The following is a 14,710-nucleotide window of genomic DNA, read 5'->3' as shown; positions in this document are numbered from 1 at the left end:
CCACCCGACACTCGTTTTCCTTAATCTTCAACATTATGTATTCATGCCACTGTGGTGAAAGCGGATGTGAAAGGCGGGGGGTTTCATTCGCTGTTTGTTCCCAAATGGGCTGAGGTGCCGTCAGCCAATGAAACGTCCTCGCGGCTGGAGGAAGTGACGGTGAAAAGAGGCGATAGACTCATCATCTTCCGGAGGTCCGCTCTCTCAGATTGTCTCATCAAAATGACGCCATAACGTCTTGCAACGTTCCAAGCATGGAGCGTTCCTGGGATCCCGTAGGGGGGAAATGCAGGGCCCGACGTCTGACCCTGGCGGTTGCCAGTGGGACTGGCGCGTACGTAATCAGAGCCGACGAGTGGTTCCTCAAACGCTCCGCAAAGTGTTTCTGTGGCGCGGCAGTTAAACGGGCTGGTCGCGCTAAGTGCGCCTTTCGAGGCTCTTTTCCGTGGCTCTTTTCCGTGGCTTGGCAAATATGAACAAAAATGTTGACGACCCGAATGTTTCGTACGAGCGGAAAAAAGAAAAACCTCAACCTGTTGCTAACCCACCGGGGGGGGGGGGGGGGGAGCGTTTTAACAGCAAAAACGGCCGACGGGCTGCGGTTGAAGAATAGTTTCCAAGTTGGAATGATTTCACTTCAAAGATGCGCTTGCCTACCTCCGGCCAAGCATGCAGAATGTGAGTGAGGCAGAACTTTCCCAGTGTGCTCACCACCCAGGGACCGGCGACGGGGAGGTGGCGCCCCCTGAGGAGCCCTCAGCTCCTGGCTGGCACCTCTGCTAATCATGCTAGCGAAGGTCTGCGCACGTGAAAACGACGAAGAGAGACGTTTGTCTCCTCGTCTGAGGTAAACTGATAGGACGCTGAACGGCGGTGGCGAACGGCGCCGGTGCCTCTTGCTATTTGGGTCGTCACATTTGCCGCTGACAACTGCCGCCGTGATTTTTTTTTTTTTTTTTTTTTTTTTTTTTTTCTTTTGCCCTCTTCGCCAGCAGCTGCAGTGATTTGCTGCAGCGTTTGAGTCCTCTGAGTTCCCGTGGATATTGGACAAGAGGTTTTAATAACAGCGTCGCGTCTCTTACGGCTGTTGAGAAAGGCAGCGCCGCGGAGTTGGAAAATGCCAAAGTATTATTTCCCCCAGTGACTTGTTAGTCGGGCTGAATGATTTGGGCTAAAAAAAAATGTTTTAGAATTTTATTTTTTTTTGGGGGGGGGGGGGGGGGGGATTTATTTCAAATATATCGTTTTTATTTTTATGTGAAAAAAAAAATGTTGCAAGCAAACAAACTCATCGGAGGTTTGTAGCCGCGTGTGATTAAGAATCCGCGAGTCAGCGATACAACACACCGTCAAAGTCCACCATCGGCCTCTTGTCGCTGAGAAGAATGGCTCGCGCTCTTTAGTATCTCTCTGCTTTGGTAGTTTGTCGCGGGAGCCCGTCAACGTCAGGATATTTGAAAACGGCCTTTTCAACTGCAGTCGGTCCCGCGTTTCCTCGTCCTGTTAAGATCGCTAGCGGAGCCGTGACACTTCTGCTACGACTCAAAAGTGGCTTCGCCGCTCCAGAAATTCATATCTGCTGCCCATATGGTCGCGTTTATGTCTCCGACTTAATATTGTCTGCCTTCGGCGTAGCAGTGAGTGGATTAAACGTCCTTCATGCCCGTCACTTTATGAGGGGATTTGATGATTGAAAAGAAGAGGAGCGAAGGTGAAGGTGCGTGTCTTGATCAGATGTTAGCATGCTACTATAGTGAAAACTATGGCAGCCGAGTTTATTTTCACTTAAATGGAGAAGCATTGTGTTTTTGTCAGTCAAGTGCTTTATACAGATAATGGTTTCTGTAAAAAAAAAAAAAAAAAAAAGTCTGTCATTTAGAAGGTATGGATGGGCGAGCTGGATTTAGTGGACGCTGATTTGATCAACCCAGCCAGTGGGAACAGATCCCATCTGGAACGTGCCTTGTTCCACTTTCAACAGGAGCACATAATCCTCTTATGCACCGGGTTGTTCCACTTGCACCTTGAGTGCACGCTGCCAGCCCCCCCACAACATGGAAGCCCTGCTGTTTTGTTCCTGTCCATCCTGTCCAGGTGCCTGGATCCTGCCTCCTCCTCCTCCCACCTCCACCTCCTCCTCCAACCTCCGCCTCCTCCTCCACCACCTCCTCATGTATATACCCTATCTGCGGTCATTGATCCGAGCCACCAGCTGGTCCGGGGCCGGCCCTGATCTCATTTGCTGCCAGAGAGAAGCTTGTTTGTGGGCAGACGGCCCATTGTGGAGCCGCTCCAGCAGCTCATCAAGTTACAAATTAGCTTTATTTACTTGTTGCCTCTACGTGGGGCCTGCTGCTTCCCACTCGCCGCTCGCTTCCCTCCCCCCCCCGTCCTCTTTTCAATTGTTGCTTCTTCAACCCCCGTCGCCGTCATCTCTCTCATCCCCCAGAACTGATTCTGAATCAGAGGAGCTCGCCTCGCTGGGCGCTTCTTGTCTTCTTGTCTTCTTGTCTTAGCTTGGAGGTAAACGTCCAACTCTTATCCTGCTTTCTCGTGTTGGATCAATATCCACATTGTTGAACTTTGTGCCGCTCAGCTGGTTGTGCCTGCTGCAGGCAGTGGACTAAGCTAGACAGCAGTGGGTCTCACCGGTGGGGAATGTTGGTTCCCGCTGTCTGTCTGTCTGTCTTTCTGTCTGTCTGTCTGTGCCCGTATTGTCTGGGCTTGATGAACATATCCATGACCCCCCCTCAAACCACAGTATTGTCTACTTTCTGGGACATGGTGCCGCCTCCATTCTCTCTCTCCCTGTCTCTCTCTCGCATTTCTCTTGTCTTTCTTGAGCTTCTCTGTCGCTCTTTCCCTCCTTCTCCTCCTGTAGCTGTGTGTGTGTGTGTGTGTGTGTGTGTGTGTGTGTGTGTGTGTGTGTGTGTGTGTGTGTGTGAGCGCCCGCGCGCGCGCGCACGCGTATGTGTAGCATCGAAGGACGACTGTGGCCAACGGAGCAAGATTAGCATCTCTCTTTGTGCAGGGTTAACAGGCTCTGTCATGTGTTAATCTGCTGTTCCCCAGGGGGGCTGAGTTTCTTCCAGCCTTGAAGCTCCATGGGAAGGTTTGAGCTTCAGCTCAGGGGTTTGATAAGAGAGGAGATGGCGACGCCAAGCAAACAATGCACACACAAACTCAGGGGTGTATTGGCATTTTCCACCCTTTGGGGCGACCCCTGCCCCCCACCCCCCCACCCCCGACCCCAGGCCACGCTCCCCCCCACCACCCCTTGCTGGGTTGCATTTGACGATGAAGAGAGGCAGTGAGAGATGTTTGATATTTAATATTTAATAATCTCTTAGTGATACCCAAGTTGGTGGAGTTATCAATTTGTTCCAATGTGTTCCAGTCCATCAGATCTGTTCTAAATAGGCAGCCAATTCCCACAATGTGCTGCCTTCTCAAGCTAATGCCACCGGCCAGTGCTATTGACAGCTCCGACAAGCATAAGCATCGCTGTGTCATCAGTGCAGCTGAAATGAATGACGTGGATTATGTACAGTTTTACTCCAGTGTTCACATACAAGCAGCCATGCTGTGTTGTGTTGTTGAAGTAGTCAGTGTACCTCCTAGCTTGGGCCCTCCAGACACTGTAATGACAAGTTGAAGAGTACCAGTACAACCGATCGGAGTGCCTCAGTTTCTCTGCTTGGTCCAGTTGTGTGGAGGGGAGAGAAACAAAGCGCAGAGGCACCAGAATAATTGCTAGTTTTGAACTGCGAGTTACCGTCACCGGCCACTTTCTTGGGTACTACGGATGACTCAGTACCCGTGAAGCAGCTCTTAGGTTCAAAACGGTTGGTGACCCCCGTTCAGGACTTTGAGGACCTGGACGACTCAGAACCCTCTCAGACACACTGCTGGGTGCCTGTGAAAGTGGCTGCTGAGTGTATAATGCTTCAATAGTTTATTCTGCATACCTTGGTTCTAGTTATTGGAGTCACTGTTCCCTCGCTATTATCTCCAACCGGTCCGCTCATCTACTCACCACATGTATGCGTATGTATGTCCCTATGGTCAAATCAAATGGTGGCTACATTGAAATGAACAAAGTCGTGCTTCAAGAATGTGCCTTGAAGTTGTGACAAACAAGTCCGAGGTACTGCGTCTGAAGAATTTGGTCGATCAGACTCAGTTCCTCTCCCCGCTTGACTCTCCGCTGCTCCCTTGGCCTCCTGCCCACAGCGAGGGGCCGAGGAGGCCTTTGTTTGTCCATTGGACAGAGTTGGTTTCCTGACCTTTGGTCACTGTTGTCTAGAGAATGTGTGCCCTGCATTAGCATCACTTGACAAAGTAGCCGGTGTACCGCAAAAGGCCCAGCTTGATTTAACAGACTGCCTGTTAGCATCAGCACCCCTTTTGTCCCGGTCTTAACTATCACTTGTGAGTTTGAGAGGGTTAAGCGTGCTAATTATCCTCTTGGCATATTAATAAATTAGCGCCTTGTTACCCCCAGGCTAAAGGCTAGGCCAAGTGGGTAGTTAGCGCCGTTGCCTCGCAGCTCGACGGCTCTAATCTCGACTCCGACCGAGGGCCTTTCTGTGTGGAGCACCTGCTCCTTCTGCCTCCCTGGAATCTCTCAGGCCGCCTCCCACAATCCTAAGACAGGCCCCTCAGGTCTGCTGGAGACCCTTCGGGTGGACGTGCATCGCCGTAGCTCCAATTATAAGCGCTGATAGAAAACGGATGTTTTTGGTGGATAGACTCACACAAACAACCCATTCGGCTATTCCTCTCTGTACACCTTAACAAGGCTAATAAATCGAATCAATTCAAAACGTTAAAGTGTAAGAACAGACCTAGTGTCTGACCTGCTTTGACGTCAACACTCTGCTGCTCCTGGCCTGCCCTGCTCGAGTCAAAGCAGAGCTTGTCTGCCGTGTTGAAGCTGAAACTGAGCAGCCAAATCTCTCCGTCTTGTGCTGAGTCTGTCAATTCTGGGGTCAGAGGCCCATCAGTGCTCATTAAAATTGACTTTAAAAAAAATCAGATGTTTACAAAAAAAAACAAAAAAACAAAACAACCTCTTGCTCGCTGACCGCATCCTGTCCCGAAGCTTTTCTGTCCTCTCGTGCGTCTTGTGTAACTCCTCATGCTCGCGTGGAGTATCGCCCTGGTCACAAAAGCTCGCTGTCCGCTTCTTGCATCTCAGCCACTCAACCCCCCGCACCCCCCCCCCCCCCCCCACAATCCATCTCTTTGACGGCTATTTAAAGTAGGCCCTGGGGATGGAAGGCTCACAGAATGCATATGTGTGTACACACAGTTGTGTGACTGAAAACACAGAATAGCATTAGGCTAAATTGAGGGATTGCGCTAGCGGGGGGTTGGGGGTGGGGTTGGGGGTGGGGGGGGGGGGGGGGATTTGATGTCGTTCTTTTGTGTAAGAAAATGGGTCTTGTGTCTAAGAGACGTATTTCCCACTTCTATCATTTTCATAGCATTCATAAAAACTGTTTTCAATAACAGCCCCGCAGCGTAGCTTGTTATGTTTTTATAGCTATCAGCAAACGTGAACATGCTGCGTTGGATTGTACGTGATGCAGGAAAAAAAAGGAGCGGGTGGGGGGGGTGGGATTTGGGGGCGGAGGGCGAAGGCGGGTAGAGGGTGCCAGTTTTTTGTTTAAATATGCTGATGACCCGATTAATCAAGAACAGCGTGTTTGTGTCTAGACAGTCGGAGAGGCTTCAATCCCTCGGTGGAGTTGGATGCCTTCCAGTTATTGAGTGTCGGCTCTCCACGCCGCTGCATGAAAGGGATGCGTCACCCAGCGTTAGCACTCGCGCTGCAGTTTACATCTCACACTGGGTATCGAGCGAGGAGGTTTACTCTTCATGACCGTTTGATATTAGTAACCCTAAGAGAACTGCAGAATGGGACGGCTTTTTTTTTTTTTTTTTTTTTTTTTTTTCTTAAAGCAACATTTTGAAAGTATGAGATAATATGAGGCGTCAATTTTTTTTTTAAGCCAAAGACAAATATTTCTATGTTGCTTCTGTGTACGTACAAGGTGGGAGGAGTCTGCACTGCATACAGAAAGTTAAAATGAAAGGCTTGCAATGGTCATTTGAAACCAAAGAAGTGGTAAAGCAGATATAGCACGTGACTGGATATGTTCATTACCACCTACCTGGGTTCTGGCATGGGCAAGAAGCAAGACATTTTTGGGCATGACCCAATTTCTTTGGGGGGCGGGGGGGGGCCCTGTCAGAAACAGGTTGGGTAAGTGTTGCAATACAATATGTCTGACTGCCCCGTGATTCGGGGAACTGAAGGGAGCTTTTCCATTGTTGCATTGTTGTTTCTTTTCTGTGTGGGATTGCTCTGCATCACTGACTGTGCAGCTCATCAGTGTGGCCTGTGGGGAATTTGGTGTGGGTTTGCAGCTCAAACTGCTGAACTGCGTTCAGAATCTTGCATTGCAGCCCTGCGGATTTTCACTTGCTGCTTCTCTTGCTTGTCGAGGTGCTGGTGATTGTCTTGTACATGCTTTGCACGCAGCACCGAGCTAATTACTTTGCCATGCTTTTTTTGTTTTTTTGTTTTTTTACAGCTTAGCAGTTTTTAGCTAAAAGCTGAGGTTTTGTTGTAGTTGGACAAAAGGTGGTGTTTGTTTCCCCCCCCCCCCCTCCTGGTTAAGTATGAAGGTGGTTCGTGTTGTGGGCATAATAGAAAAGCTGTATTTGTCAGAATGCCATAGACTGCATGACCACACAGTGAGTAGTGCAGCCTTACAAAAAATAATGCTTGTTTTTTTCCTTTCAAACAATCACTGGAAACTACAGATGCCCTATGTTAGTAGTAGATGCCCTGACCTACATAACAATCTCCCAGCCAAGGTAACATTTATGCTAACAGTTGACTTGCATAATCAGAAGACAATACAGAGAAACAGAGCGAGAAACCAAGGGGGATTCTGTGTATACTTGTCTATTGATTCCAAACCAAACAAATGGTGCATTCATGGAGCGATACGGACACCGAATGAACGCCCTCGTTGATGTTACAATCCCTTTTCTGTTTGGCACGGTGTCGCCGTCTGGGTCGATTTCAAAGTAAATGGCCAGTTGTCTGGGTTCAATAGAGAGCCACGCTCCGCCAAAGCAGTGATTGGTCAGTCACAGCGTCAGCGGGTCGTAAGCCCAGGTTAAAAATGTGCTCTGAACGCACAAGAACGGAGTGCTTTGTTGCTTAGCTAGCACTGATAGTCGCATGTCAATAATGTTAAGGTGCGGCTCCTCTTGCAGGCTGTTTTTGTCCTGCCGCTGACAAGCGATTGTAATACCGCCACGCCGCAGACGTAACTGAGTTTGCAACGGAGCTGGAAGAAAGTTGAACGTTTTTATCACACAACCACCGGGGGACTCGCAGGAGGACGTGAAGCCAACGTTGCTCGGAGTCGGAGTGCATTACTCGTACTCCTCCAACACAACAGCAGAACTGTGGGAAGCAGCAAATGAATGAATGAATGAATGAATGCCTGAGCTGGAAAACTGAGTCGAACCTCCTTTCCAGATAGGGTGTTTTCGCACACCTGTGAAATACATTGCCTACGTATCGTATCTGGGAAGCAGCTTTGACAACGTGTTGGGGAAGGCGATTGGCGAGCCATCGAACCCCAGCAGTTAAAAGACACTCCCTCGCCGCCAATAGGCGACAGTCTCTTGCGCCAAGACAGGCACTTGACCCACATTACCATCGCAAACAGAACTCTGGCCAAAGTATGTCCAAGACAGGGAAAGCTTTTAGCGCAATTCCTGTCTTTGCTCTTCCTTTAACGAGGGATTTGTCTGTTTCTAATAAAACTGCAGCGACTGCACCGTCGTCTGCAAACTTTAGCCTTGTTTTATCAGAGAAACTCTCACTTTCTTCTGCTAGTGGCTGCTTTTTGACCAACTAAAATAGATTCAGGAAGAGTCTTTTCACAGAACTATGAGATTCCTAACGCAAAATCTTCGCAATCATTTTGTTGTTGGTGTAAGGTTTAGAAAAAGAACGAGTGGAGAAAACACCAAAGGAAAAAAAACTTCCATCCTCATCGAGTTCATTATTTTAATGCTAAACGGTCCTAATCGAAACCACCTGTTGTTTTTGTCACAGAGAGTTTGAGATTTTGCATTTGATTTCTGCAGATCCGTGTGGAAATTCTGCAAACCTCACTTTTGGACGGCGCCGGTCCGTGCGGCCTCGTAGCGCTGCCTTGCGACGCTTGCGACAGACTGTCTGTATTTATCTCGCTCCTGCAGTGCTGCTTGTCCTTTGCTAACAGTATATTTACCTATTCTCAAGCGCATACACCTTGTGAGGTTTAACATCTCTTAAACAGAGAATGTTTTCTCCTCTGCATTTTGACACGCACACTCTCCCCCCCCCCCCCTCGCCGAGCCTCCCTAGTTGGTGACACCATTTGTCTAATTGCATATTTTCAACCTCGCTGGCAAACCCTGGCGCGGGGAGAGGGTGCGGCCGCCCTCAGCGACTTCTCGCAGCTGCGTGTCGTCTCTTCTGTTTCTTTTTCTTTTTTTTCTTCTGTTTTGTTTGTCGCCTTGTCGTCCGTTTCGACGACTGTCTCGTTGTCGTCCTGAGCGCCGCCCTGTTGTTCAACCCGTGCGTCCTATCTGTTGCATTTCTTCTCTCTCGCCCTCTCTCGCCCCCTCTCGCCCCGCGGCCCTGCTCAGCTGCCCCCGACCATCTGTGCGCAGACAAACAGCGGACGAGGAGATGTGGAAGGAGAGCGGTTGCAGTTGTGGGGGTGTATGTGTGTGTGTGTGTGTGGGGGGGCCGGGGGGGGCGGGCAGAGGAAGGAAGAATGAAGGGTGAAAGGGAGGCCCTGTGGGGGGGGGGGGCTGAAAGAAGACTTTATCCCTGATCTTTCATTTGGGGGAGATGAGCGGAGAGGCTGGCGGGACGGTCGGGTCGGGTCGGGACGGGTCGGGACCGGGCGGGGCGTGCAGTTTCCAGACAGTAACGGCGTGAAGATGATGCCCGCTCCCAGAAATAGCCCGGTGAGCGCATGCTAGTTAAGGTCATCGGAACACCCGAGTGACCCAGCCGGTGCCTGTGGGGCCGGCTGCGTTTGGGCCGTCTTGGTTTGCAGTGTGGCGTCTTGTTGCTCCGCCACCGCTCTCCTTCCTCGCTGACACTGCGGCCTCTTCCTGTGGCTGCCCTGCAGTTGCTCTCAGCGCTCTCAGCCAGATCCCCGCACAGCTGGCTCCTCGCTCTGTTTGTAAACTTGATAGGGCCGTTTCCTGCTTACCCCCCCCCCCTCCCCCCCCAACGCTACTCTGTCTTCTGTTCATGAGAACTGCTGCAAAAAGAAAAAACACAATATTTAGCCCAGTCTTTTTTTTTTCTTCTTTTTTTTTAAATGTATTTTGAAGAAGCAAACCAAACTAAATAAGAGGCATCTGTCTGATATCACCACAGTTCCACTCACTGCAGGCCGGTCATCTTTGTCACAGCACATATTATTTCTGTTGTTCTTGTGGCTGCGTCGTCTTTAACCTGTGACTCAAACTCAAACTCAACCCATCCTGCTTCTCCTTGTTATCTGTTCTTCCTCTTCCTCTTGGGCTGCCTTAGCTCTTTTATTTTGCCGTGAATTCGGTCCTGGGTTTGATCTCCAGCCGATTGACAGCAGAGGTACAGCTGCAAGGGATTGGGTGCAAGGTGAAGTGTCATGTTAAAAACCTGTCAGAACCAAACACACAAGTTCACCGTGCAGTCAGAAGGGTTTTTTTTCTTTGCAGCTTCTTTTTTAGAGCCCCGTCGCGAAAAATCTCACCGTCTGAGCGTTCGGCACTCCTGGAACCCGACGGGACGACGAATCAAACCGGTCGCTGCTGTGCTGCCCAACTGTGTCACTGAGCTTTCGAGCGTCGCACTGGGGACCCCTCACCTTCGTTTCCCTTCATCGCAGTCGGCGATGAAATTAAGGGCATCTATTTGCAGAATGTGTTGTTTCCGCGGTAAACGTCTTCCTCCCTTGCGGTACGACTGATAAAGTGTCGGCTCTGTTTTCCATCCCTGGACGAGCGATGAACTGTGACGTGCGCGCGTGCGTGCGCTGCCCTACTTTCCAGCATTATAAATCTTGTAACAATTATCTGACACTTCTGCGTTTTTTTGTTTTTTTTTTCCATTCTGAACTTGGAACAGTAACTCCTGAATGCAAGAATATCATAGTTGTTTGTTATGCCAGAACTGTGCTCCATAACCAAGCTATTGTTTCATGGATGTCATTCGAGTGATCTGGGGGGGAAATCTACAGGTGCTACACAGAAAATGAGAATATCCTGAAAAAAGCTTGTTGTATTTCTGCAATTCAACTTAAAAGGTGAATCTGACATATTATATAAACGAATAATATGCAAATCAATACATTTCAAGTTTTTATTTCTCTGGATTTTGCTGATCAGGTCTTGCAGCTTAACAAAAAAACTCAAATTCAAAAACTCAAGAAAAGTAGTTTGTGGTTTTAAAAAGCTGAAAATCTTAATCAGCAAAGTTACAACAAGGAACTGCTTGAGATGTCAATTTGCGTGTAATGGCTCAATAAAATTTGTTGGTTTCATCTTTTAACTTAAATTGCCAAAATAAAGCAACTTTTACTTGATATTCTCATTTTTCGGGTCGTACCTGTAGTCAGGAAGCTTAAATTTGCGGTCCTACTGTTAATGACTTTTTTCTCTCTCTCCATGCCAGACCTTCGCGTCTCCAGAAAACCTGTCGACCTGAGGCCAACCCGTCATTTCCGAGTCCGCCAGCTCTGTACCGCAGCTGCAGAGGCCTTCCACCGCAACTCATAGAGAGGAGATGAAGCCGGACGGTGTTGTCACGGCAGCTCCGGAGCCAGCGGAAACACTGGAATCCAACCCGCTAAACGAAGCGGAGCCGCAGCCAGCCGGGGGGGTCCAGGAGCCCGACCAGGCCGCCGACACCGTCGGGGGGGAGACACCGCAGCGATCTGCGGAGGCGGTGACGGCCCAGCCCGACCCGACCAAGGACACCGCGGCTGCCAAAATGAGCAGCAAGGCTTCGGGCGAGCGTAAAGCCAGTCCGTCCAGCAAGGCTCTGTTGAAATCCAAACCCAACATCGGCGCCGCGGGCAAGTCGGCTTCCGCCCCGGGCAAGACGCCGCCCGGCGCGCGGCCCGGCGCCACCCAGAGCCGCCTGTCAAACGGCACGTCGTCCAAGCCGCCGACCAACGGGGTCCTGTCCAAGAAGGCCCCGGCCACTCCGGCCGCCGCGGCCAAGAAGAGCAGCGCGCCGACCGCAGCGGCCGCCAGGGCAGCGGCCGGCTCGACGGGGGCGCCGGCTCCCAAGACCAAAGTTGGCGAGAAGAAACCTCTGTCCGCTGCTAACGGCGCGAAGACGACCGGGACGACGACGGCGGCGACCAGGTCTCCGTCCACCAGCAGCAGCGCCGCCGCTAGGAAGCCTCCAGGTCGGTGGGAAGCATCGGTGCACCGCATTGCTAACAGTTCTTTACGCAGGGGTGCATGACAACAAAATCACGTGGCGTTCCTCTAATTAATTGCCCACTGATTATTACCAGTCTGTCACTGATTGGACGATGCAGGGCCAGATGTTTCATGCGCTGCTTAGTATTGCCGTTTCTCTTTCTGTCTAGTTTTACTTTTCAAAGGCGCGACTTAATTGCAATACTGTCGGGTGTCTTTGGATGTTTTGGGAAACCAAAGGATTTTTAAGAATTTTTTTCAAAGCCAATGGGGTTCTGACACGAAGCTGTGCCGTTTGCTGCTAATCCTTTACAGCAGAGGTGGTGGGCACGGACATGGGCAAGTTTCAGTCATTGAAATCTTTTTTCACCAGCACATCCATTGGGAGCTGGTGAACGTCTTAGGCTGCGTGTACTTGAATATGCTCGAGGGATCAATTGGTGTCGTCGCCTTCATTCCTTTCTGACTTAACTGGTCAGTGAAATATAGTTTATCAGCACTGGGTTTGGGTTAACCTTCCACCAGATGTTTTGATTTCCCAAACAGAAACATAATAACGATACAACGGTTCAGCCTTTGGACGGTAATGATCCAACTTCTTGATCAGTGTTGGCTGATTGGTGCTGTAATCAGCACATTTTGCCTTCTCACGGTGGGAATGAACACCCCGGCTGACACGACGCGGCTCCGACACTCCGAAACACAAAGGAGTATTCATAATATGATGGAAGACAGATGGCTGCACATAGTTTAAATTTAGCACACGTTAGTCACACTAGAGTAGCTGCTCATCCTACATTTGTCCCACATCTCTCTCTGTCATGAATATGAAAATATGTATATATAAGTGCAGCATTGTCCCCGTGTATCCAAATTGTTTATTCTTTTAACGTCTTCACTGTCAGTGACGTTGTTTTACTGTCCACTCGTGTCCTCTAGCTGCCAGGCTGACCGCTGCCTCCTCCAAGCCTGAGTCCACGTCTTCGAAGGCCCCGGCCTCTAAAACAAGCAGGTCAGTGTGACGATGAGGGAGCGTTGCCGCGGCCCGCATGTGTGCGCATGAGAAACATTTGCATGTTGATGCCTCTGGGAGCTGACGCCGATGCAGCTCCGTACCGTGAGAAGGTCACATGTCATGAGGGGGGGGGGTTTCTGTGCGGAGTTTGCACGTTCTTCCTGACGTTTGCCACCACACCTATGCAGAGTTTGGAGTTTCCAATTAGCCTGACACGCATGTCTTAGGGGAACATCTGAGCTCCACACACAAAAAGGGGCCCGGGCCCCGGGAATTGTTGATCCTGCAGCCTTGTTGCTCTGTGGCCACTGCAGAAAGCAATCAGGTGTGAATATCGGGGTCATATAGATGAGAAGAAGTGAGGAACTCAACGAGATTTTCACGTTTAAAAAGCGCAGTTGGGCCAAATGGTGTCGTTTGGCTGCGGTTTAAAGAGAACCGAGACAATTTACCCTGCACTCGGGAACAACAGTGTGTCTCCCACACAGAGGCACTGGAGAAGTGGGAGTAAGTAGGCCAGCGAGCAGCCAATGTCAGAATAAGCCTGTGAGCGATGCCTCGCAGGGCTGCACCAGAGCAGGCACGATGGAGCTGCTTTATTAATAAAACAGGGCTTAGTGAGAATCAGCGGCGAAGGCGCCCGAAAGTTTTAGTATCCAAGGAGTCGGCGCTTGTGACTGGAGTGCATGCAACCAGGTCAGCATGTGTTTCTCACTTGAATAACCGTGTGAGTTTGTTGTTGGTCCTGAGGTTCCTTGGAAGCAGGAGGGCAGCAGGGCTCAAGAGGGCCTTTGTCTCAAAGAGGAGATCTGATAGAAACTCTGGGTTGTTGAAGTTTGGATTGTTTGTCGGGAGGAGGGGCGGGGGGAGGGGGGGGGCAGAGCAGAGGCCACTGCCTCTCTTCGAGGCTGCTTTTATTGCTGGGGGGGAGAGCGAAGGCCAGTCTCTGCATCAGTGACGGGACTGTTGTTCGCGCTCTGATCTCACCACGTTGGTATGTTTCTTTTCTTTAGTTGACAGCGAATGTCGTCGTCAAACACGCCAGACTGTTTGCAGAAGAAACCGACCAATCAGGAACACACGGAAGAGATATGTTTTACAGAGGCATTGCTAAAAGTTGCAAGTCATGTTTTTTAATAGTGCTCTCCAATCCCATCAAAAAGCTGACATAGCCAAAAAGTGACCATTTCCTTTGTTGTTTTATAGCTCAAACATCTTCATCAGCCAATGCAGCAATGTTGATTAATGGTTATTAACCACCTGCCACCACCACTGTTCAAATTCTTTCCCAATGCTGCTTAGCTTGCATTCCTGTCAAAAGTCAAAAGTATTTCGAGAGCCATTTCAGTCGTATGCAAACTTTTCAAACTTAATAGTCGCATTTGGTAGAAAAGGATCTGTTGTGTTGTTACAGCTGCACTAGTTAATAAACAAACTCTGGATGGCAAAAAAAAAAAAAAACTTCATATAAAAAGGTTTTAGGAAGGCTTGTGGATGATAAGTAGGACTAATGTAGCCGGAACATTCTCAGGCTGGCCCGAGCAAGCTGTCCCCTGAGACACCGAGGGACGCATTGGTGTCTGGCACCGTAACGTCATAATGAATCATCGCTGACATCATTAGGAAACTGTCCAGTCCAAAAGTCATGGAAAATGATTACATCTTGATTTCAACTGTAATTACGTTAAGAGTTTTGTGGGAGAGGCTGCCGCACCTGCGCTTGCCTGAGTGGAGGACGACCAACGAAACGCATCGAGGGAACAGAGCGGAAAACCTGAATAGTCTGAGAGAAGTGACTGATTTTGTATGTCTACATGTGTGTGTGTATACACACACATGTAGGTATACATGTTTTATGTAACCGGTCACATTCTGACAAGTGCTTTCATGTTTTGACCCTGGTTAAAAAAAAGTTTTTACAGAACACACACGACGCGAGGTGTCTCCATAGTGTGATTCTTTAATACAGAAATACAGTCAATGAAGGAATAAACGCTTCATCCTCCCCGCTTTCCTGCGCCTGGTAACAAGATGATCCCCTCCCCCACTGCACTGGACAGGACTCGGGCAGGCAGCCGTTGGATTGTGGAGGAGATTACGCTCAGATTACCGCTTAACACAATGGTTGATAGGCAAACAGCTAATTAAATGGCATTACTGGAGGATGCGTGTGTAATCGCTGCA

General features: G+C 49.7%; 1 protein-coding gene across 2 annotated transcripts in view; it reads left to right on the top strand.

Moving 5' to 3' along the window:
- prr36b (proline rich 36b) overlaps positions 1–14,710 on the top strand; it is a 29,652-nt gene that overhangs the window by 2,360 nt on the left and 12,582 nt on the right. For both annotated transcript variants that reach the window (XM_076032598.1, XM_076032596.1), the window contains exons 2-3: positions 10,754–11,495; positions 12,451–12,523. In XM_076032598.1, coding sequence (XP_075888713.1) covers positions 10,865–11,495; positions 12,451–12,523 — 704 coding nt within the window. In that variant the 5' untranslated portion in view covers positions 10,754–10,864. The remainder of the gene's footprint in view (positions 1–10,753; positions 11,496–12,450; positions 12,524–14,710) is intronic.

This window comes from Nelusetta ayraudi, unplaced genomic scaffold (assembly GCF_046127955.1).
Source record: "Nelusetta ayraudi isolate G7.1 ecotype Tasmania unplaced genomic scaffold, CSIRO-AGI_Nayr_v1 ptg000034l, whole genome shotgun sequence".
Classification (NCBI taxonomy): Eukaryota; Metazoa; Chordata; class Actinopteri; order Tetraodontiformes; family Monacanthidae; genus Nelusetta; species Nelusetta ayraudi.
This window is presented reverse-complemented; position numbering and strand designations above follow the sequence as displayed.